The 25,491-nt window shown below is 32.7% G+C and overlaps 2 protein-coding genes across 2 annotated transcripts in view; both read left to right on the top strand.

The window, feature by feature from the left end:
• LOC115877495 (high affinity cGMP-specific 3',5'-cyclic phosphodiesterase 9A) overlaps positions 1 to 25,491 on the top strand; it is a 543,425-nt gene that overhangs the window by 88,106 nt on the left and 429,828 nt on the right. The gene's annotated exons all lie outside the window — the stretch shown is intronic.
• LOC115877597 lies at positions 17,995 to 23,773 on the top strand. Its single transcript, XM_030893843.1, has 5 exons — positions 17,995 to 18,029; positions 18,973 to 19,210; positions 19,269 to 20,346; positions 20,405 to 20,635; positions 23,637 to 23,773. The coding sequence occupies exons 1-5, from the start codon at positions 17,995 to 17,997 to the stop codon at positions 23,771 to 23,773; spliced, it is 1,719 nt and encodes a 572-aa protein (XP_030749703.1).

Raw genomic sequence — 25,491 nt, 5'->3', positions numbered from 1 at the left:
GTGCTGTACGGTGGAGCCTTTACTCGTTCTGCGGCCAATGCAAAAAACACTTATTTTCTCTAATTCGGCTAGCGAAGGTATATATGTATATCCAAGATGGTGTGGAACTGAAAGCGACAGTGTTGCCATATTAAAATGTGTAATATCTGTAATACGTTTGACGCAAATATTGTTGGATGAAAAATCCGCTTTTATATATTGAAAATTTATTCGTTTAAACCTTTGTAAAATCATGCATTGACAGAATTCAACGAGCTCGTAACCATAGTTTTTCAATATATAATTACTTACACGGTATTATTTTAAATCTTGTTATATTAGCTTTGTTCGGGTTCTTGTTATTACCGATTCTGAACAGTCCTAGAACTCTGCAGCGCATGCGTAAATTACATAATGTATTTATATTTCCTTCTGCGCATGCGTATCACAGTTCTGGGACTGTTCAGAATCGGTATTAAGAAAAACCCAAACTAACCTATTATTTGTAACGTTTAAAATTGTTTAAAAAATTATTTGTGGTGTTTAAAAAAACAGCATATTCCATTCAGAGTAAAAATGATGTTTATTTACAATCACATATGTAATACTGACATTACTGACTTTTAAAAAATTTGAAAGTGTCAAATTATCTACATTTGTTCTCTCTTCTATTTCCCTCACCCATTTCACTCACTCGGTTTTTCTTATTTCTCGCCTCATTTAATTAAGCAAAATATTCTTGTAATATATTAAATACTTACCTAACATCAACAAAAATAAACAAGAAGATTAAAAATAACAATTGAAGATTTTAATACATTTATTTATTGAAATTAATGGTCAAATTTGACTTATTGTACGCGTTAATCGATATTGTTAAGGGGCCGCCCTGATGATGTGTTTCACTCATTGAGGTTTCACTGCTGCAAGAACTTAACTCCTGACTTGCGCCAGGTCTTCTAATGTCAACAAAAGAAGGTAAAGCGTTTGAATTGCTACAGGAAGACGATCGCAACGATGTCGTTGAAGATATATTTGCGGTTTTAGTTTGGTTGGCTACAGATGCCAAACCAAACCCCTAACCTAACCTAACATAACATAACCCTCAGCCACAGCACTGGATTTCCATCCCCCTAGACGCTTCAGCTGTAAAATATTAGCTCCGCTATTTACCAGCAAATTAGCCGCTGTTCGTCTAAAAGCATGACCTGTGTAGGTTTTCGCATTGGGAAGTTTCAAAAAGCTAGCAATTTTGTACGGAAATTTAGATATAGAATTGTATCCAAAGGGTTGATTTCGAGCTTTTCCTAATCGATATTGAACAAAAAATCTCTCATTTTCAATATCTTTTCGTAACTGTATAAATTCTTTCACAATTTCTATCCAACTTGTATTAGTTATCATAAATTTGCTCTTATAAGTTTTTGTATAGGGAATTTCTATGCAAATTTTGTTTTCTAAAATATCAGTATGCGTAGTTTTCATCTTCAGCAGCTCATCACTTCGACATGCCCTAGAGACACCTACTATAAGGGCAACGTAAAACAATGAAAAGTAATATTTAAAAACTGAAAAAGAAAACATTAAAAAAAGCCTTACTTTAGTAGGAAGGAATTCTTGAGGTGCTTTCGTGAGAAAATCCTCCAAGTTTTGCCTGGTAAAAATGTTAGACTTCTTTGATTTCTGGCGTTTTTAAAAAGCGACGAGTTTGTGATAATTTGATATGTCTTTTCCCTTAATTCTAGCATTGTCCGTATCATGCTGTACGTAGCCCAAAGAGTATATGTCTTTTTCTGCCTTGCCATGTCGCTAAAATATGCCATCAACACTGGTTCCGAAGCAATATTCTTAGAATTAGTAATTAATATACTTAGAAGAAAGAAGAAGAAAGCCCATATTATTATAAAAAAGAATATGCGTCAAGGCATATGGGTTGTTAGGTACAGTTTGGCTATTTTAATCTAACTCTTTCCGTATGAGAAGCAAGTAGCAAATTATACGCGAAAGCGTGGAATCACATAAATAATAAATTTAGACTAATACAATATTTTTTCTAGGCGCGTAGAATATGTAAATGCATTAAAGGCAATAATTAATTAAATCATTAAGTTCCAAAACATAATAACTCGGATCTCATCGGATCTGCTGATACATTTTGCTAAAATTTAGGCTATTAGGACCTATATTATTTATGATTATTATTTTTTTAATTAACAACTTAGGCCAAAGAATAAGCTTGCATGGTTTCCACCGCCAACAGTTGTTAATTAGTGCTAACTTATCAAAGTTCACAACATGGCGAAATTTCAACAAAATCGGCTAACGGATCTTTGGGATATTAATAAAAAAGGTCTATTGGAAAACACCTTGACCCCTGTATCTTTAAAATTATACATTTCCGGACACATGTTTATATGAACTTTTTACCTTAAAACACTCAAAGAATCACCTCCTGAAGTTTGGCCAGATACTTAATTAACACCCTGTATTTAAAAATGGCTAGCTAGTGATTTAGTAAGCTGTGTTTATTTTAGTGGGTAAAAAATACATCTCATAAAAAATAAACAAACTCATAATACAAATACTATACACTCATTAATTCATTTTAAATGTATCTAAATAGGCATTTTAATAATTGAAAAATGGTCAGGAGCACTTAAAATCACTTCATAGAATATACCAAATATGCAAAAAAAATCCAATAAAAAAACCACAAATGGCACATTAAAATCTGCATTATCTGAAATCAAACTATACCTATACGGCTAATAAAATGATACTGACAAGACTAAATAAAAGTGACAAGACGCGGACATCGATAATGCGATAAGCAGTTTTAAATAATTATTATATTATTCCGAGTTATTATTACATACGTGTTTTACAATTATTGTAATACAGTAACATTACTTCAAATAAATTTTAATTTAAGCATTGTTAATTTAGTCATATTAATTATTATAGCCCGTATGATTTCTAAAATAAAAAAATCAAGGCGTGTTTTTATCAGAATTATTAAATGATTAAAAATAAGTAGAAATAGTTAATATTTATTACCTTCGTAAGTGTTATATTTTAATATAATTAGGGACTATCTTAAGTTTAAATTATGGTATAATATATTTAAAATGTTAGGAAAGACAATATAGATTTTAGGCAAGAGGGAAATCAATATGGGGGGGAAGGACTGCGTAACTAGTAATTAAAACTTAACAATTTTTTTTATTTGATATTTTTCTGGTCGTTCACGTTGCACTTTAACTCTTCGTTGTGTCACACACAATCTAAATTTCGGATATGATGCAGAACTGATAAATTGGATTAAATATATTAATTGCAAGGTACGCAAAGAAATATTTTTGTTAACTTTGCAAATACTTAAGGCATGCAATAATTTTAAAAAAATTTGTCGTGAGATTACTTCATAATTTTTGGAAGTCTTGAATGATAAAGATTTGAATTATTATGGGTCTGTTTTGTTTAAGAAGCTAACAAATAATTTCAAAAACTCAACTATCAAAATATATTGGTAGCAAATTTTTAAAAGTATGCATAGTTATAATGTTCTATATTAATTGGACATACTGAATGTAAACTAGGTATAGTTGTTGCAATCGATAATATATTTTGCTGCTTATTTTCAGCACAACAAAATCCGTTATGATGAAACGAAAAAAAAATACCGCTTATACTCATATTATCGGCACCTATGTATTTTTAATTTCATAATGATGTTTAAAAATACATAGGTAGGTACATACCAAGAACGGTAAACTAATAGGATTGCTCATCCTCATAAGACGTACGTTCGCCTCTTCCCGCGCTTCAGCTGACAGTTGTGACGTCATTGTAGCCTTTGTCAAAGCCTTCGTGGCCTTGTCATGATAGTGTGTATTATTAGTTGCCTATGGTAAACTTATAAAAATAACAGCTGAGAAATTTTGAGTTAATTATTTTGTCAATTTTAAATGTGAAAAAGGTGTCTTTAAAGTTTTTAGAGCTCTAGAGTGTATAAATATGTTCATTTTGTGTTGTGGATTGTGACAAAGTGCATACTAAGTGCCCACGATTTTGTTTATTAATTATTTTAAAGCAAAATATGGAAGTACTCTAAAAAGAATGCTTGCAAAAGGTGATGCTGGGAACTGCTGTTCTTAAAAATGCATTATCCGAGTATTAATACGATTTCTACAGTTAATTCTATACTGCATACATATAAGGTGTTTAAATAAATAAACTAAATAATGAACGTTTTGCATTCGGTAACCGATAATGCACGTGTGTGTATTATTGGTTGCCGGAGAAGGACTAATAACCATGACAAGGGCTACAATGACGTCACAAAGCGAGTAGTTTTCGCATGCACCTGGCGGTCACTTTTGGCTGAATGAGCAGTCCTATTAGGTTAACTGTTCTTGGGTACATACTACATACTATGAGTAGCGGTTGTGACGGTTTTTTATTAGGCATGATGAAAAGAAGCTGCAAACTAAATTATCGTTGGAGCCAACTATATTTTAATTTATTTTTTATCTATAGTAACTATGCACGGTAGGGGTTCAAAATATGCCTATACTGTGAGGCAACTCCATTCGAGTATAAATTAACATTTACATTCCAAGTATCTTCTTGGTCTACCGGCGCGGCACCCCGTTCACCCTTATTCTCTCATTTCTATAAAAAAATATTATGATTTATAACTTTTAATTTTTGTTGTGAAAATTGGTGAAAAGTATTTTTTTTGTACGGCGAATATAAATTTATGGGCCATCTATAAATTAAATTTACACCTAAGTTCGAATATTGGTTAAACCTAGGAATACCCAGGTAATACCCCGAAATATGCAAAAGAAGTGAGTTTAGGTTAGATTAGAATTAGGTTTTAGTTGGTTTTGCATTAATAAAAAATATAGACCTAATCTAAACTTAAGCTAAACTGACCCCCTTTTTGCATATTTTGGGCTCCTACGTGGGTATAGGAGCCCGTCATAGTGTCGTGACCGTGATCGTGACCAATCACGAATCCGCACACGTTCATATTCATTAATATTTTCCTCACTAAATTCTTTACTTTTACACAAAAGCATCACGATAAAAATCAAATATCAAAATTTGTTCACTATACGTATCTGGAATATATTTGTGAATAGCAATCAATGATACGTTTACGTTAGACTGCTGGAGTGCTGACGTCACGAATGTCAAATTGCTTTCCAACGAACAAGGTTTAGTTCTTTTATATTTCTATTGAGCTCTCCCAAATGACGCCACAAGTTAATATAAAATGTAAAAAAACAGGTGATTTTCGACAACCGTCGACTTGTGTCTGGTATTTTCAATAGCCTATGATGGTTGCGCATGTTGCAAAATCTGTGAATTTTTTAAAATAAAATACTGTCCCTATTTATTAATTAATGAAGTGATTGTAAATAAAATAGTATACAAACCTCGGAGGAAAGTGTTCATTATTTTTTCGAGATTTAGTTAATCTCTCGACAGTAATGAAACACTTCCCTCCTCGGTATGTAATATACTATTTGTGCTGGCCTGTAATCTATCACCTACAGCTTCGCCACAAAAAGTATCATTTTTACTCCTAATAAAACAATATACTATTACACCGTCAAAAAAATCTGTAGGCTAAAATTAGAAAGTTATTTAATTTTTTAAATGCTCAAATGCCCAAAGTATTCAATATTTGATTTACAAATAAAGAGAAGCCCTAGTAGAGCGCAATGTTATTTTCGAGGTTAACTTAATTTGACCATTTTTTTACTGTATAGAAAAAAAAAAGGACCCAAAAAGAGTATAATACGAGATATTAAATTTTTCATATTTTCCCTTCTATACAGTGTTTTTCACGAGTCGGTTGGTTTTCATTGTCAATTTGGTCCAATAAACGAAAGCGTATTATTCGGGAATGGACAATCTATTTTCCCAAATAAAAAAAAACATAAAAACACGAGAGGGAATAGAATTGTGACAATTTAATAGTCTCAAAACTCTATCGCAATAACTAAATTTTTTTTTTATCCAAATCAAGTTAGTAAATTTTATTTTCATTAAAAAACATTTTTTTGGATTTCTACAGGTTGTTGCCGCAAATTCGAGCCTCATTATTGTGGCCTAGTTACGTCGAAACACCGGTTTCCAATAGATCACCTAAGCTAAGCGACATTAGACGATGCGAAAGGACGGATGGGTGACCGTCTGGAAACTTTGTCGTGCTATATGGCAAGAGTGTAAAATCTATTGACACCCGCACTGCTCATTTTACATTCTCAAGAAGAGAACATTCGACCAATGTGTACTCCCAGTCATGACCTATGCATGCGAAACCTGGACACTTAAAACGGACATTATAAGGAAAGTGCATGTCGCACATGCTGCTCAATGAAATGGGCTGGCATCCATGCTCAGTGGAATGAGAAGCTCATGATATGCTGGGAATAACCAAAAAAGACAGTAAAAGAATAGAGTGAATACGACAAAAGATCCAGGTAATAAATTAGGATATTAGCAGGGAAAACTTGGGTCCGCATAGCCAACAATAGACAACAATGCAAATACTACAAAGATAATATCTAAATATGTGAGGGAGGCTACACCATAATTGAAAATTGTTGAATAAGCTGAAAATAATGATGATGATGATGATGATGAAACCTAAAATCAAGTAATATTATTTCAAGAGCATATCTCAGACATAATTTTGATCAGCTTGATGCAAAGGCCTTCCTTGATCAAAAGCATACATAAATAAAAATAAAAGCATTAAAAAATAATTAATTTTCCATCCATTTATTAGAAAAATTATGTTAAATTCTGATTTTGTTATTAATATGCGCCATTTCATTCCGGCATTTATTTCTTCAGAATTAATTAGAATAAATGCGAATGCTGGAAATTCACCTTCAGCTAAAGCGAGAATGCAAATGTAGGATCTTAAGTTTCGCCGTCAAATGTTCTGAATTACGAACGGAGCTTAATAATTCAAAAGAAGTAATTAAAAAGTGAAACACCGAAGCGTTTAAAAAGCTCTTTTTTACCCGGTATTTAATTGTGCTTTAGTTTAATTTCTTGAAGGTTTTATTCAAGCCGAAAATTAAATACCTAAGATACTTGGATATTTTCTACTACATAAAGTACTCCTTGCGATATTAATTTGGTGTTATAATCTTTACATAAAAACCTTTTTTTAAAGAACTTTTAAATAATAATTTTTAATAATTTAAATTATTTCTTTTAAAATTCAGTTTTCTTTTATTCAACACTAGCTCTTCTAACTTGGTAACGCTTAAGAGTCCATTTCACCAGTCCGAAAAAGTAGCAAAATAAGCGTTCAGCATTTAACGTTATATGTAAAAGTGGCTAGGTATTTTTACACAAATGAAGAAGGAAATTAAAGATAAAGGATTATACTATATCCGTATTGTAGCACATTTTTAGACAACTTTTTTATTTAAGATTTTGATGGTCAAACATGATTAAAATATTCCTTATATTTGGACTAAATTTTCGCGAAAATAAAGACATAATTTAAAATTCTGTTACAATACGGAAATAGATTGAAGTTTTACGATTACAGTGATATATAATTTATATGGTTTTGTAACAAATTGCTCGCTGTTTTATGGCAAATGCTGAAGCTCTGCAAACCTTAATCAAGCTTTAATCGAAGCACGAGTGTTTGGAATTTTGGGCGTGGCTTAACACGACAGGATCGGTCTAAGCCTTAGGCAGATTTCTGATGTATAATATATATTTCCCTCGGCCACACACCCGCTTTACCCGACCCCTGAGAGTAACCCGAACAGTACAGCGTAATAGACTCTTAACAATGAAGTGAAGTAATGTGAGAGCCTTTTTTCAATCTTGTGTTATGGACACCATCTAAAGATATTCTAACAGAATTATTCTAAAACAACCCCTACACTATGCGGAGAACTCTTCGAAGCAGGTCAAGGTCGCCTTTCGTCGCCCAAGTTTGTCGAATTTCGGTTTATTTCCAGTTGTCTTGACCAAGTTTGGTTTGCCTTGACCTATTTTCGATTCTTAAAAGCGTCTGAAAACTACTTCTGAGGGAGGCGCGGGGGATTTTTTTGGCGTTTTCTGTTGCCTCGTTCAATTTTGTTTCATTTTCAGCTATTTCCAAAACGTGGCGGTATCAGTACCCGAGGCAAAGGACTTTTTTTTCATAAATCTCGTGAAATAAGTAAATCTAGAGGTTTCTAAAATAGCTGTTGGGTTGGGTTGGGTTAAGTTAGGTTACGATGATATTTCGTTAATTAAGAGACGCACCCGATATATCAAATTTTTGAAAATACTCTAAATTGACGTTCTCCTGAGAGCTTATGAGAGGCATATGAGAGGTGTGAGTCGAGTACATCGTATATTTTCCTCTTCAGAAAGTCACTGATTTTCTGAATCTTCCGTTTTTTACAATTGACAGAAGCGTTTTTTTCATTACACTCTTAGGTAAAATAAATAAAAATACAACATAAGAAAGGTACATTAAGTTTCGAACTGAAATACTATTTTACGTCTACTGGATACTTTATATGACATCAGTTGTTATCGGTAACATGAAAATTTCACGTTCTTTTCTTATTATTATTTTTCTTTTTTATATTTTACCATTCAACAAACTGTAATTCTTCTATATTCGATTCTATCAGAAAGCTCTAACCTAGTTCGTCTTCAGAATGGATCTTAAGCCCTTTCCAAACTGGCAAGCGAAATAGCTTTCATCTTGACTGTGCCATATTCTGCAAACTTACGCCGTTACGTACTTTTGTTATGAATGAAAATATGATAAGAACTGACATCGTCTTAACTTTACCTGTCTTTCTTTACAATTTCAATTTTGAAAACAAATTCTGCAATATAATTTAAATTGCAATTTACAGATAAAATTGGTTCTGTTTTGAGTTTGTTTTCCTTTGAATATCAATATAATGCAGGAAAAGAATATTTAATCAAAAATGAAATATTGATAAATCCAATTTAGTTATTAATATATTATAAATATATTTTTCATTATTATATCTAAGCCTTAGAGGTTACTATCTTAGTCTTGTTCTTGTTGACATTTCCGATTCGTTATTGAGACAAAGGGTATAGCCGGATTAATATGGGAAATCTGCCCCCGCGGTTTTTTTGACTCGCACTCCGGGGATCGATTTGGTGTCGAATCAAAATAATTCACCTAAATTTTTAGCTCTTTAACTCAAACGATTTACGAGATTTTCAAAAAATCCTGTTTGTTCAATTTTATTTTTATTTTTATAGTAAAATTCAAAATTAATTAATGATGTTTTTTTTTCTAATTCTTAGAAGTCTAAGACATGAAAACATAAAATTGTCATGATTCTTCATGAAATATGTCACTGATACATGATAATATGATAATATTTCCATAACCTTCGTGAAATATGTCACTCACTAAAAATCGTCAAAAAATGTCTTTTATACTCATTTACACTCAGGAATTTTTCAGAATTTTCTGTAGTGGTGGAACAATATGAAAAAAATTAAAATCTCATTTTTTTTCTAAAATCTTCTCGGGCTCATTTTTTTATAATAATCTTTATGTTTATTTCTGACAAAGATGTATTTTTAATGAAAAAATATTTTCTACTCATTTTCTTAAACTAAACGAAAACATAAGTTAGTTAGAACAGAAGATTTTAGAAAAAAAATGAGTTTTTAATTTTGTTCATATTGTTCCACCACTTCAAAAAATTCTAAAAAATTCAAGAGTGTAAAGGAGTATAAAAGACATTTTCTGACGATTTTTAGTGAGTGACATTATTTCACAAAGGTTAAAAAAATGAAGATTTTAATTTTCTTTCCTGCGCTAAAAATCGGCTTTTCGTTTAAGAATCATGATAACATTATATTTAAGGTCTTATACTTCTAAGAATTAAAAAAAAATCATCATTAATTAATTTTGAATTTTACTATAAAATTAAAAATAAAATTGAAAAAACAGTTTTTTTTAAAATCTCGAAAACCGTTTGAGTTAAAGAGCTAAACTGAAAAGGCGAATTATTTTGTTACGACACCAAATCGATCCCTTGAGTGCGAGTCAAAAAAGCTTATACCTTTTCGTTTTTATGTTTTATACTGGATTATCTAACAATAACTAAAGTCTTTATGATTGATGCCTATATGATTACACTGTAGCATCATATTTCATTTTTTGTATTTAAATTAAGATTGAATCTCACATTACAGATGCTCCTCTGTGACGTTGCAGTAAGAACCAATTGTAACTTAGTTATAAACCTAATTAGATATCGCACGGAAACCCAACCTATTTAGGAGAGGGAGACGCGATATCCCCAAAGCTCTTTACACCAACACCAGAAGAAATCTTCCGTCAGCTGGACTAGACCATTCTGGAAGATTCTCTGATGACATAGTCCTAATTGCCAATAGTCCAATAGTCCTGAAGAACTACAAGCACAAATTAATGAAGTAAATACAGCCAGCAATAAAGTGGGTCTCAAAATGAATCTAGCAAAAAACGAACTAGTGGAAAAAAAGGAAATTCTAATAAATAACACAACACTAGAAATAGTAGAATAATATATATATTTAAAACTAAACGTTCTCTAACCCAGTGTGAGTACATATTATCAAAGCAAAACCTTTGAATAGTCATATTTGTCCTTTTACCCGCCTTCAAAGGTTTTGCTTTGATATTTAAAACTAATACACAGCTCAGGATCTCTACTATCAGAAATCAACAGAAGAATTAAGTTAGTATGTAGTACTTATGGAAGAAACTCAATCATAATCAAATCTAGAATGCCACTTTATCTAAAGAAGAAAACATTCGGCTAATGTGTACTACCAGTCATGACCTGGAAGGAAACTGCAGATCGCACAACGTTCAATGGAACGAAATATGCTGGGGGTAACCAAGAGAAACCGTAAAAGAATAGAGTGGATACGACAAATTACCTAGGTAATAGATGTCATCCGCAAAGTCAAATCCCTCAAGTGGCAATGGTCAGGACTAGTGATGGGCAAAACTGTTATTTTTAGATAACAGTTGAAACTGTTATAGTTATTTATAAAAAACAGTTTAAAATAACAGCTTAAAAATAACAGGTTTCTTTATTTTACTGCTAAATATCTGAAAGAGTATGAGGCGGTCTCCGTCAGGCGTATTAGCGCAGTTGCAAGTTGCAACAATGACGTGCTCGGTGGTAGTATTTCCGGGGTGTCAAAACATTTCCAAATATCGATTGTTATCTAAAATACCGAAAATACCTCTCTAAAAACGGTGGTTGTTTACAAATAAGCGCTGTTCACAAATTGCGATATAAAAAAGCCAAAATTCCGCCACTCGTCTATACCTATACATTCCGATCTACCTCCGCCCTGCCCCTCGATCCGGGTAGATCCTGAATTGCGTAGCAGTGTACAGGGTGCATCTCACTCGACGGGCGAGAAGCTCTTAGTTATGATTTTACCATTTTTACCGGTCAAAAAATAGCAATATAAGAAAATGTGTAGTATATTCTTCATAAGTAAACCAACTACACACTAGAGTTCGAATTAATTTTACACTTAAATTAGCGTGTACTCGTGACTTCATTCGCGTCGAATTAATAATTTCCAATGGTGATGATAAAGCAAAACAAGAATTTCCATTAACATACAAATTGGATAAAATTTTCTCACATTTGCCAAAAATAAGCTTTCTAACGTCGAGTAGTTTAAGCAGAATCGTGGTTAATCAATTACTCAACTTTTTGGAACATCCTGTATGAATTTTTAAAAAATTTCAAAATATGTAAAAAACAAAATAAATTATGCGTGTCAAGACGTTTTCCCGAAAGACTAACCGTTTTTTAAATAACAAATATTGTAATATTTCAGGGGCGTTTTCACCCTGTTGGAATTTGAGATTCGAGAAACCCCTCCTTATCGAACCTCAACCCCACAGTCAATCCGTTTCAAGCAGAATAGTGATTACTCAATGGTCATATTTTATGAAACACCCTGTATATATTTTTAAAAAATCTTAAAATATGTAATACAACATAATAAAATATACGCGTTTTAAGAGTTTTCCGAAAAACTCACCAGTTTTTAAATAAAAAATATTCTAATATTTGAGAGTAGTTTTACCCCCTTAGAATTCGAGTTTGGAAAAATCCCTTCTTATCGAGCCTCTACACACTAAAGTCAATCCGTTTTCCAAAAATCAGCTTTTTACGTCAAGGGCTTTAAGCAGGATCGTGATTAATCAATGACCAGATTTTTCAAAACACCCTGTATACATTTTTAAAAAATCTTAAAATATTATTCTGAAAATTTTTCAGAATAAATAAATACCTAAATATTGAAACTTAATAAGTAAGTACTGAAACATACAGCGCCATAATATCTCGACCTCCGCCCGTTATGCTCGTAACAGGTTGAAACAGAATGTATCTAAAATAACTGATGCGTTATTCTCCAACCTGTTTCGAACCTCCATCGACAATCGACCGATGCAGCAGCGTTCCTTTCCCACTCCGATTATCTCGACCGCCGCCCTGTTATGCTCGTAACAGGTTGAAAAACAACGTATCTAAAATGACTGCTTCTCCAACCCGTTGCGAGCCTCCATCGACAATCGACCGATGCAGCAGCGTTCCTTTCCAACTCCTGTTATCTCGACCGCCAGGCGTTATGCCCGCAACTGTTTCAAAAAACCTGCTTCTTTTATATCCTATTATTTTTAAGCTGTTGTAAACCCAATACGACCATCGACGGTATCGACCGAAGCAGCTACGTTGGCCGTAGCACTTTCTCCACTCCGTTGTCCGTTGTCTGGCCGCCTGTATCGATGGATGACGAAATAACATGTTTTCCATCCAGACTAGTTGTTTTTTGGAATTGCTTCGAGCAGCAGAGAATTTCGTGGCGGTGCAGAGCGCCGACTTCGTTTTTCGTTTCATGAGCGGCCGATCTCTACTTGTCGTTATTTTATATCTGTTATTTTTTAGAAGTAGTAACGATTGCGTTATGTTATTTATAAATAATTGTTATAAAATAACAGATAGTTAAATAACAATCCATCACTAACACCATAATTGAAAATTGTTGAATAAGCTGAAAATAATGATGATGATGATGATGATGATGAAACCTAAAATCAAGTAATATTATTTCAAGAGCATATCTCAGACATAATTTTGATCAGCTTGATGCAAAGGCCTTCCTTGATCAAAAGCATACATAAATAAAAATAAAAGCATAAAAAAATAATTAATTTTCCATCCATTTATTAGAAAAATTATGTTAAATTCTGATTTTGTTATTAATATGCGCCATTTCATTCCGGCATTTATTTCTTCAGAATTAATTAGAATAAATGCGAATGCTGGAAATTCACCTTCAGCTAAAACGAGAATGCAAATGCAGGATCTTAAGTTTCGCCGTCAAATGTTCTGAATTACGAACGGAGCTTAATAATTCAAAAGAAGTAATTAAAAAGTGAAACACCGAAGCGTTTAAAAAGCTCTTTTTTACCCGGTATTTAATTGTGCTTTAGTTTAATTTCTTGAAGGTTTTATTCAAGCCGAAAATTAAATACCTAGGATATTTTCTACTACATAAAGTACTCCTTGCGATATTAATTTGGTGTTATAATCTTTACATAAAAACCTTTTTTTAAAGAACTTTTAAATAATAATTTTTAATAATTTAAATTATTTCTTTTAAAATTCAGTTTTCTTTTATTCAACACTAGCTCTTCTAACTTGGTAACGCTTAAGAGTCCATTTCACCAGTCCGAAAAAGTAGCAAAATAAGCGTTCAGCATTTAACGTTATATGTAAAAGTGGCTAGGTATTTTTACACAAATGAAGAAGGAAATTAAAGATAAAGGATTATACTATATCCGTATTGTAGCACATTTTTAGACAACTTTTTTATTTAAGATTTTGATGGTCAAACATGATTAAAATATTCCTTATATTTGGACTAAATTTTCTCGAAAATAAAGACATAATTTAAAATTCCGTTACAATACGGAAATAGATTGAAGTTTTACGATTACAGTGATATATAATTTATATGGTTTTGTAACAAATTGCTCGCTGTTTTATGGCAAATGCTGAAGCTCTGCATGTGTTTGGAATTTTGGGCGTGGCTTAACACGACAGGATCGGTCTAAGCCTTAGGCAGATTTCTGATGTATAATATATATTTCCCTCGGCCACACACCCGCTTTACCCGATCCCTGAGAGTGACCCGAACAGTACAGCGTAATAGACTCTTAACAATGAAGTGAAGTAATGTGAGAGCCTTTTTTCAATCTTGTGTTATGGACACCGTCTAAAGATATTCTAACAGAATTATTCTAAAACAGCCCCTACACTATGCGAAGAACTCTTCGAAGCAGGTCAAGGTCGCCTTTCGTCGCCCAGGTTTCTCGAATTTCGGTTTATTTCCAGTTGTCTTGACCAAGTTCGGTTTGCCTCGACCTACTTTCGATTCTTAAAAGCGTCTGAAAACTACTTCTGAGGGGGACGCGGGGGATTTTTTTGGCGTTTTCTGTTGCCTCGTTCAATTTTGTTTCATTTTCAGCTATTTCCAAAACGTGCCGGTATCTGTACCCGAGGCAAAGGACTTTTTTTTTCATAAATCTCGTGAAATAAGTAAATCTAGAGGTTTCTAAAATAGCTGTTGGGTTGGGTTGGGTTAAGTTAGGTTACGATGATAATTCGTTAATTAAGAGACGCACCCGATATATCAAATTTTTGAAAATACTCTAAATTGACGTTCTCCTGAGAGCTTATGAGAGGGATATGAGAGGTGTGACCCGATGATATGTATAGTCGAGTACATCGTATCTTTTCCTCTTCAGAAAGTCACTGATTTTCTGAATCTTCCGTTTTTTACAATTGACAGAAGCGTTTTTTTCATTACACTCTTAGGCAAAATAAATAAAAATACAACATAAGAAAGGTACATTAAGTTTCGAACTGAAATACTATTTTACGTCTGCTGGATACTTTATATGACATCAGTTGTTATCGGTAACATGAAAATTTCACGTTCTTTTCTTATTATTATTTTTCTTTTTTATATTTTACCATTCAACAAACTGTAATTCTTCTATATTCGATTCTATCAGAAAGCTCTAACCTAGTTCGTCTTCAGAATGGATCTTAAGCCCTTTCCAAACTGGCAAGCGAAATAGCTTTCATCTTGACTGTGCCATATTCTGCAAACTTACGCCGTTACGTACTTTTGTTATGAATGAAAATATGATACGAACTGACATCGTCTTAACTTTACCTGTCTTTCTTTACAATTTCAATTTTGAAAACAAATTCTGCAATATAAATTAAATTGCAATTTACAGATAAAATTGGTTCTATTTTGAGTTTGTTTTCCTTTGAATGTCAATATAATGCAGGAAAAGAATATTTAATCAAAAATGAAATATTGATAAATCCAATTTAGTTATTAATATATTATAAATATATTTTTCATTATTATATCTAAGCCTTAGAGGTTACTATCTTAGTCTTGTTCTTGTTGACATTTCTGATTCGTTATTGAGACAAAGGGTATAGCCGGATTAATATGGGAAATCTGCCCCCGCGGCTTTTTTAACTCGATACATGATAATATGATAATATCACGGCACATAAAGCAATGATTTATATACCGTGATAATATTTCCATAACCTTCGTGAAATATGTCACTCACTAAAAATCGTCAGAAAATGTCTTTTATACTCATTTACACTCAGGAACCTTTTAGAATCTTCTGAAGTGGTGGAACAATATGAAAAAAATTAAAATCTAATTTTTTTTTCTAAAATCTTCTCGGACTCATTTTTTTTTATAATAATCTTTATATTTATTTCCGACAAAGATGTATTTTTAATGAAACATATTTTCTAGTCACTTTTTTAAACTAAACGAAAATATAAGTTAGTTAAAACAGAAAATTTTAGAAAAAAATGAGTTTTTAATTTTTTTCATATTGTTCCACCACTTCAAAAAATTCTTGAGTGTAAAGGAGTATAAAAGATATTTTCTGATGATTTTTAGTGAGTGAAATATTTCACAAAGGTTAAAAAAATGAAGATTTTAATTTTCTTTCCTGCGCTAAAAATCTGCTTTTCGTTTAAGAATCATGATTATATTATTTTTTTATGTCTTAGAGTTCTAAAAAAATCATCATGAATTAATTTTGAATTTTACTATAAAAATAAAAATAAAATTGAAAAAACAGGTTTTTTTGAAAATCTCGAAAACCGTTTGAGTTAAAGAACTAAAAATTTAGGTGAATTATTTTGATTCGACACCAAATCGATCCCCGGAGTGCGAGTCAAAAAAACCGAGGGGGCAGATTTACCATATTAATCCGGCTATACCCTTTCATTTTTATGTTTTATACTGGATTATGATGATGATGAATTGAGATATTGATTGAGATAATGATTGAGGTAATGATTGAGATAATGATTGAGATAATGATTGAGATAATGATTGAGATAATGATTGAGATAATGTTTGAGATAATGATTGAGACAATGATTGAGATAATGATTGAAATAATGATTGAGATAATGATTGAGATATTGAATAAAACACAAGGAAGAAGTCTTAACTAATTTTTTATATCGATAGCAATAAAAATTGTAGCACAGCAGTTAAAATATTTTAAATGCTTAGGTAATATCTACTTTTTGTTCGCATCACAAGAGATACAACAACGATTCTTGTAAGAAAAACAAGAAAAAAGTAAGTGCTTTTTCCTTTTGATGTTCTTTTCTTTTTTGTTGCCGAAACAGTGGTGCCATTTCAAATAACGTATCATTACTGTATAAAATAAAATCGATTTTTTATTTCGGAGAAGAGCTCCTGGGGAAAATAAAAAAGAACCGTGTTTATCGTCGTCCTTGGGTGGTGAGAGGTAAAACTTTTTTCGCAAATTTGTTGTATATATTGTCGAAGAAAGTTTATATTACCAACGTAAAAAAGAACAATAGATATGAAATACGTAAAGTAAAGAAATACAGTGTGCTTCAAAAAACATGCGCCAAGATTCCTCACTTAAAAATAAGATTTATTTTTCATATCAACATAGGTCCGATTCTGCTTTGTTTCGTAGCTACAGGGTGTTAAAGTTCTTTATAATCTTTTGGATTTATTATAATTTTCTCCCGAGTAGTTTTAGTGATTCGAATGAAATTTTGAGGCTAAAAGTTACTATAAGTGCTACATATTTTAATACTAAAAAAGTGTCGATAAATTCATCAAGGACGTGCATATGAGTTATCACTGGAATATTTTTCCAAAAAAAAACATGTGCGCCGCTGACTTTTTTCTTTTGATATCAAAATTGTGTAGGCCGTTCAATGCCAATTAAAAGTCTCTTAATATTTTGTCGAATTCGGCCTCCTTGATGAGATAAACGCAATTGTATTGATCACAAATAATAAAATTAACAAATTATACCGGGTGTTGCATCGTCGGACGGGACATCCCATGTAAATTTTAATGGGGTCAATTATTGGCTTCCCTCATTATTTTAGAGAATAATTCTATTTAGGTTTATTGAAGAGCACTAAAACCCACATTCAAAAGAATAACTTTAGATATTTTTGATTAGCTCGTTTACGAGTTATCGCCGATTTCTTTTTAAATATTTCTCCTTTCTTATGGCCCTGTATTTACTTATGAGCACCAGTCAAGGTAAACGATAACTGTCAAATTGTTGTCATTTCAGAAATTTACCTATTTAGTGCTTTATTATTATTATCAAAAACTCATACCTACATCGAAAATATTAGCCATGAATTACACTACCGAAGAAAAAGTATTGATGATTAAATGGTATTATCAAGAAAATAGTTACCAAAATATGTCGGACATGTTTGCTGCTCTGTATCCGAATAGACCGATACCTGGAAAATCTACAATCGCAAGGAATATCCAGAGATATGAGACCAAAGGTACCCTAATAAATAACTGCAGATGTGAAGAATGGCAGCACACTATTTAGCTAACAGGAGAAAAAAGTCAGTGGCGTTGAAAAAATATTCCAATTATACTATTCCAGTTATACTATATTATTATTACAGCCCATATGCACGTCCCTGGTTAATCTATCGACACTTTTTTAGCTTTAATTTTTTTTAAAAAAAATACTTAACACATTGTAGCTACGAAACAAAACAGAATCGGACGAATGTTGTTATGAACAATAAATTTTATTTTTCCGTGAGGAATCTCCCCACGAAAGATGGCACATTTTTTTTGAAACACCCTGTATATTATAAAGACCACCTTTTTGAAAAACAGTTTATTTAGAACAATTAGCTTACTTCTTTTCTTTTTATATTATTCCCTTTATCAGGTTCAGGACTCGATCCTGCCATAATAACTCCTGAAACAAAAGGTAATAATTAACGTAAGTAAATCCTCCTAAATGATTAATTGAATTATATTTTGGTTAAATTTATAATCCAAAGGGTCTACCGATGACCGCTCTCCTCCAAATAGGCTGACCGCTCGAAAGCAAATAATTTTAAAAGGGACCGTTTGGATTATAAATCATTTAAAGGATTGAATAAAGTCTTTTTAAATCCATATAAATTAATACTCAAAATTACGTAGGGGAGAGGGGGGCAAGAGTGAACAGGTGGGCAAGAGTAAACGGCTCAATAATATTTTTAATTATTGAAATTTTCGCCGCCAATGGTTATTGTAATGCGAACCGCGTGCCGTGGACATGTTTGTTTAACTATGACCCAATTTTGAAAAAAAAAATAAGCAAAAAAAAGGTGAGTTTTTGTTTTAATGATACATCGATGTAAGGATTAGTTGTTAGTTCATACCTTTAATTTCTGTCTGGTAGTTATTTTTGTTTTTTTTTGTATTCTATAACCGATCTGTAGAACCTAACCTAGAGTAAACAGCTGTTTACTCTTGCCCCCAATTATTCTATTATTTTTTTTTCAGGATGGTTTGCAATTACGTTTGGAAAAGCAGCAGGGCTTCCTATTCCGAGGAAGATATGAGCAAAGCAATAGACGAAGTTCAGTCAAAAACTCTTGGTTTGCGAAAAGCTGCTGAAAAATATGGCATTGCGGTAACGACTCTTCAGAAGCGAGTTAAGAAGAATCAGTTTGTCGTGGTTAATATTGGTAGATATAAACCTACATTTAATACTGAACAGGAAGAAGAATTAAAAAGCCATGTATTGTCTCTAGAAAAATTGTTTTATGGAATTTCCCCTACAGAGCTGCGACGTCTAGCATTTGAATTTGCCGAAGCGAATCATATCGATCATCAGTTTAATAAAGAAAAGCGGATTGCTGGAAAACAGTGGGCACAAAAATTCATGTCAAGACTTGGGGGTTTGTCAATTCGAACCCCAGAAGCAACAAGCACGATTTTTCGACTTACTACAAGAGGTTCAACTAAAATATCAGTTCAAACCAGATCGTATTTTTAATCTTGATGAGACTGGGGTAACTGTAGTTCAGAATCCAAAAAAAATAATAGCGCAAAAGGGAAAAAAGCAAGTTGGGAGAGCTATTTCTGCTGAACGTGGAAAAACGGCCACGGTTGTGGCCTGTGTAAACGCTTTTGGATCTTTTATTCCTCCAGTATTGATTTACAAACGTGTAAGACTGAACCCCAATTTATTAACCGGGGCTATTCCAGGAACCATAGGAATTCCTAGCCCCACCGGTTGGATAGATACGGATATCTACTTTAAGGTGGTCGAGCATTTTATTAAATCAGTTCGAGCTAGTAAGGATAACCCAACGCTACTTATCGTTGATGAACACAGCAGCCATAAATCTTTAAAGGCAGTAAATTTGTGTCGAGAGCATGGCATTGTTGTAATAACATTACAACCACATTGCACTTATCGCCTTCAGCCCCTTGATCTCACGGTGTTTGGTCCTTTTAAATCTTATTTAAATTCGGAAATGGATATTTGGATGACCAACCATCCAGGAGAACGAATCACAGAATATGACATGGGTCCTTTAATAGGCAATGCATTCATGAGAGCAGCTACTCCTAATAATATTTGCAGCGGCTTCAAAACGTCAGGTATTTTTCCATACAATCCAAATGTTTTTTCTGATGACGACTACGCCGCAGCAGATGCAGTTAACGCTGGTTTGAAGGAAGTATTAGGTGATAAAAATATGAATAACGAAGAAGCAAAAGACAAGAAAAGCGTAGACAGTGACATAGAAGGTGATATAAAGAGATTAGAAAGTCCTAATGTGTCTGTGTCAGAATTGCTACCACTTCCAAAATCTAAACAAAAAGCTTCTAAAAAAAACGATCAACCGAGTTCAGCAAAAGTCAGAAGTTATAACAACAGCACCGTATAAAGAGTCTTTAGAAGAAAAAGAAAATAAAATTGTAGATTCTAAAAAAGTACTGAGGGTAAAAAGGAACATATATGACGAAGAGCCAGGTGTATCGGGAATAAAAACAAAGAAGAAAGTTGTCAAGAAACAAAAACTAAATAAAGAGGACGATAATTGTGAATGCATTTATTGCGGAGGTAAATTCAGCGACTCTGCCGAAGATTGGATAAGATGTGCTACATGTGGCTTATGGTCACACGAGGACTGCACAGAGGTTGAACTGAGAGGTTTTACTGTGACTTTTGTCGTCCTTCTTAGGATTTTTTTATCCTCTACTCTTGCCCCATACCACTGGGGCAAGAGTGTACAGTTACAATGTTTTAAAAAATGTTTGTATTTTTGTTATTTCATGTTTTGATGAAGTTTTTTATACATACTTTTCTAGTTTGTATTACCAAAGATTGTTCTCCAATATGCAAGTTTATTTTAACGTCTTGTATTAAACTTTAAAAACAATCAAAGCTTAAGTGTTCACTCTTGCCCCCCTCTCCCCTATCTGTATTTTTATTCACGTAAGGTGAAAATAGTTTAAATTGAAATATATAATTTCACTAGCGTGTACCCGCGACTTCGTTCGCGTCGAATTAATCATTTGTAATGGTGATGATGAAGCAAAGCAAGAATTTCCATTATCATACAAACTGCATAAAATTTTCTCACATTTATGTCAGCATGAGAAAAAATAATATGGCGATATTATTATATAACTTGGTAATATTTGAGGGGTAGTTCATCTCGTTGGAATTTGACTTTCGAAAAATCCGTTTGCCAAAAATAAGCTTTTTACGTCAAGCAGTTTAAGCAGAATCGTGGTTAATTAATTACCCAACTTTTTGGAACACCCTGTATGATTTTTAAAGAATTTCAAAATATGTAAAAAAACAAAATAAATTATGCATATTTAAGCGTTTTCCCGAAAGACTAACCGTTTTTTAAATAACAAATATTGTAATATTTGAGGGGCATTTTCACCCTCTTGGAATTTGAGATTCGAGAAACCCCTCCTTATCAAACCTCTACATCCCACAGTCAATCCGTTTGCCAAAAATCAGCTTAATAAAATTAAAATATAAATAAAATTTATAAATTATATATTTTACCTAATTTATTATTAAATATTATTAATATTAGTTATTATTACTATTAGTACAATCTACAGCAATTTCAAGTAAAAAAATAATGGTATTTAAGTTAATTACAAAAAAACTAATTTTAAAAAGTTTTAACATCCTGTAACTAATGGTCCCTATGAATATGGGTATGGAATTTTTTTCATATTTTTTGATGAGGAATCAATGAGTACTTATTTAAAATTTTCGCAAATTAATGATATTACATTTTTTAGAGGTTTGGATTTTTTTTTAGAGGACAAATTAATAAAATTTCGTTTATCTCATCAAGGAGGCCGAAATGGGCAAAATATCAAGAGACAACTTTTAATAGGCATTAAACTGCTTACACTATTTCACTAACAGTTAAAGCTGCACATGCTTTTTTAGAAAAATATTCCAGTGATAACCCATTTGCACGTCTTTGGTGAATACTTCGACACTTTTTTAGCTTTAAAATATGTCGCATCTATAGTAACTTTCACCCTCAAAACTTCATTCGAAACGCTAAAAGTACTTGGAAGAAAATTAAAATAAATCGAAAACATATTAAGACTTTAACACTCTGTAGCTACGAAACAGAATCGGACCTATGTTGATATGAAAAATAAATCCTATTTTTACGTAAGGAATCTCCCCACGAGAGATGGCACATGTTTTTTGAAACACCCTGTATACTGATAACTTAACTTAACTTAACTCAAGAAAGAGGGACACAATAGATCTAGAAGGTCGCGGTGATAATTTCCCTCTTCCAATACAATCTACATTTACATGTGATATTTCATTTTTGTGTTCATCGTTAGTAAATAAAAATGTCTATACCTATGTGGCAGATTCATCTCTCCAAGAAATTATATATGGGTATTTCGCCACTGCAAGAAAATCTACAAAATAAAATAGTTATTTTTTGTAAACACTTCTGGCGTTAATCTCAAACGGAAACTACTTGTCAAAAGTTAGGTTTACAAAAAAATGCTTAACGTTTCGAAAAGTTTATCTCTTTCCGTCGTCGGTGCAAAAAAAATCAAAGAATAAAGAAAAAAACTATTTAAAATATTTAAACTCAACTATTCGAGAACACTTTAGTTTTTTTAAAACAATTTTTTTTGTTCGTTAGGCAAATTTGTATCTGTAAACTAACTTCTGACAAGTAGTTTCCTTTTGGGATTAACGTAGACGTGTTTACAAAAAATTAAAACTATTTTATTTTGTAGATTTTCTTGCAGTGGCAGAAATAACCATATAGGATTTTTTGGAGAGTTAGTAAATAAGTTACAGTTTTTGTCAACATGTCATATAAGTACAATTAACTGTATCCCGTGTATTTACTACAGAACAATTTACATTTCGTACGAATTTCCATATTTTTGTTCTTTCCGTTTTCGGCGCTAAGCACGCCTAAAACACGGACGCTGATCCATATCAAAGGGATAATAATTTCGGAATAGATACAAACAACTTAGCGAAACCCTTTGTGATGCTTACAAACGCATACGTATGTTCGTCAAAACCTTTTAGGCAAAATTCCGAATAAATGCTCGTTACCTGGGTGGTTGTTTTCGGAGAAGACCAGAGAAAAATAATTATGGCAATTACATATTCAAAAAGCTCATATATTTGAATTTTAATGTTATCTCTTGTCTAAAGTGACCATAATTCACAGAATGTCGAAAAATGTAAATTCGCGAACTGGCCAGTGTAAAGCCAACCGACTTCAAAAAGAAATTCGCGAAGAACTTCACATTGCGAGTAGAACTGCTTTATTATGCTTTTAACTGGTTTTCTTTTAAATATTTCGATTGTCGATTTTCTGGATATACCGGGTGCGTCTCAAAAGTGTTACCCTTATAACCTAACCTAACCTAACTTTTTTATTTTTTCAGATAAAAAACGAGATTTGGTATGTTAGCATACGACATAAATTAGGATTGACTGACGTATTCAATTGTTTTTGGTCACTTTCTGTTTCACCGGAAATTACTACAACTTTTGATTTTTAAATGGCACCCTCGGTATTTTTCTACTTTATTCGATGGAAAATGTCATATTATTATACCAAATCTCGTTTTTTTATCTAAAAAAATAAAAAAGTACCCCTATAACTTTTTTATTTAAGAGCCAGCTTTAGACCCCGCAGTGGGAAAATCACTAGGTCTTCGCAGTAGGAAATATCTCCAGATCCCCGCTAAGGGTAAACCACTAGGTCCCTGCAGTGGGAAAATCACTAGACCCCTGCAGTGGAAAAATCACTAGGCCTCCGCAGTGGGGAAATCACTAGGTATCCGCAGTGGGAAAATCACTAGGTTCTTACGAAATAACTAGGGGATCTACGATGTCGTGTTTTAGTCCCATTTGGCGTCTTATGGTTTCATTTGGTATTTTATCTTTTCTGGATTTTCCAGCCGATCTTCTCCAAAAGTCCATCTCTGTCGCTTTTAGCTTTCCTTCAGCTTTCTCTTTTAAGGGCAATACTTCAGAGCTGTAGGTAATTATACTTTTTACGATAGAATTGTAAATTCCTTTTTGTTTTCTATAGTTATACTCTTATCCCATAGCATTCCAATTAGCATCGAAACTGTTTTTCTGCCTTGCATATTTCTTTCCAATATTGCTTCATCCAGTGTTCCGTCTTTGGATATTTTCATTCCGAGATATTTGTAGCTGTGTATATATATTGTCGTGTCCACCAATGCACATGTATTTCGTTTTTTTAATATTCAGTTCTAGTCCCAATTTATCATACTCCTCGATACAGTTTTCGGGTAATGTATTCCAAGTCGTCTATATCTTGTGCGACAACAGCCTGGTCATCTGCGAATGACAAGGTGTACACTGTAGTATCATCATCTACTGGTAATTCCATATAACTACATTTTCGCTTCCGTGTTTTCAGTGTATTCTCCAGAGAAAGCAGAGTATTCGCTCCTTCTCTAGCTAGATCGTTTGCTTTTTCATTACCTTTTAGGCTGGCAACCAGAGTAGGAAGACTTTATTTTTTTGCCTAATTTGTTCAAGCTCTAGTGGTTACTATTTACGATATCAAATGTCAAACAAAGAGAAATGAGCTACTATAAAAGCCACTAAACTTAAGATCTGCATTTTACCAAGTGAGAAAAACCGTATTATTTCATATCTGTATATATTCAAAATAAAAAGCAAATTTATTGTTTTTAATATAAAAAACCACCACGTATTCCTTTCAAAGCATATACTGCTGCCTTATATATTTATCTTTTCAGTCTCGGCGATATGGGAAAAGTATGGGAAGCGAGCAATTTATTTTTTGTCCGCCTGAAAATGCCACCTCGCTTCCTTTTTTATTTCTTTTATCTTTTTTCCCTCTTTCAAGTCTTCCGCGGCGTGATTCTGTTCCGTTTCCTCAATTCCATCAGGACTTTGTGACCTAGTGTGCACCGAAGGAATGAATCTTCCACCGTTTCTGCATTGACAGACAAAATGGGTTTCATGCTTAGCAGACATAGTGCTAGACGATGGATTTCAGATACGAGTTGAAACAAAACCACAAAAAATATGTTTTATAGGGTGCGATCAATAATAATTGAAATAGTCCGCTATTCTGATTTTGCTTTTGGTTTGGTTGGCAGTTATTTTAAGAAATTCGAATATTTATCGCCTGTTATCACTAGTGTCAAAACAAATCAAAAATTAAAAACAGTAGAACTTTGATAGTTCGGACACATACTTACTTACTTACTACCGTTACTCGCTGACGAGTATTTGACACGCATCAGAAGGTGGTTACGCCAGGCGTTTTCTTTCATGAGCTTTTCTGTAACTGAAAAGCCACTCCAGATATTCAAAAATCTCATTACTTTGTTGCCTCTTTACTTTTTGGTTGTCGTTGTTAACTGAGTTTACAATTGTTCTCCATTGCGTTCTATTGTGATTCACTGAATTGCACTGATTCTGCATGCTTATCCCCTTAAGTTTTCATGGAAAATATCCTTGTA

This window comes from Sitophilus oryzae, unplaced genomic scaffold (assembly GCF_002938485.1).
Source record: "Sitophilus oryzae breed Bouriz unplaced genomic scaffold, Soryzae_2.0 scaffold_1494_pilon_pilon, whole genome shotgun sequence".
NCBI lineage: Eukaryota > Metazoa > Arthropoda > Insecta > Coleoptera > Curculionidae > Sitophilus > Sitophilus oryzae.
Note: the sequence above shows the minus strand (reverse complement) of the source record. Positions and strands in the feature narration are given on the sequence as shown.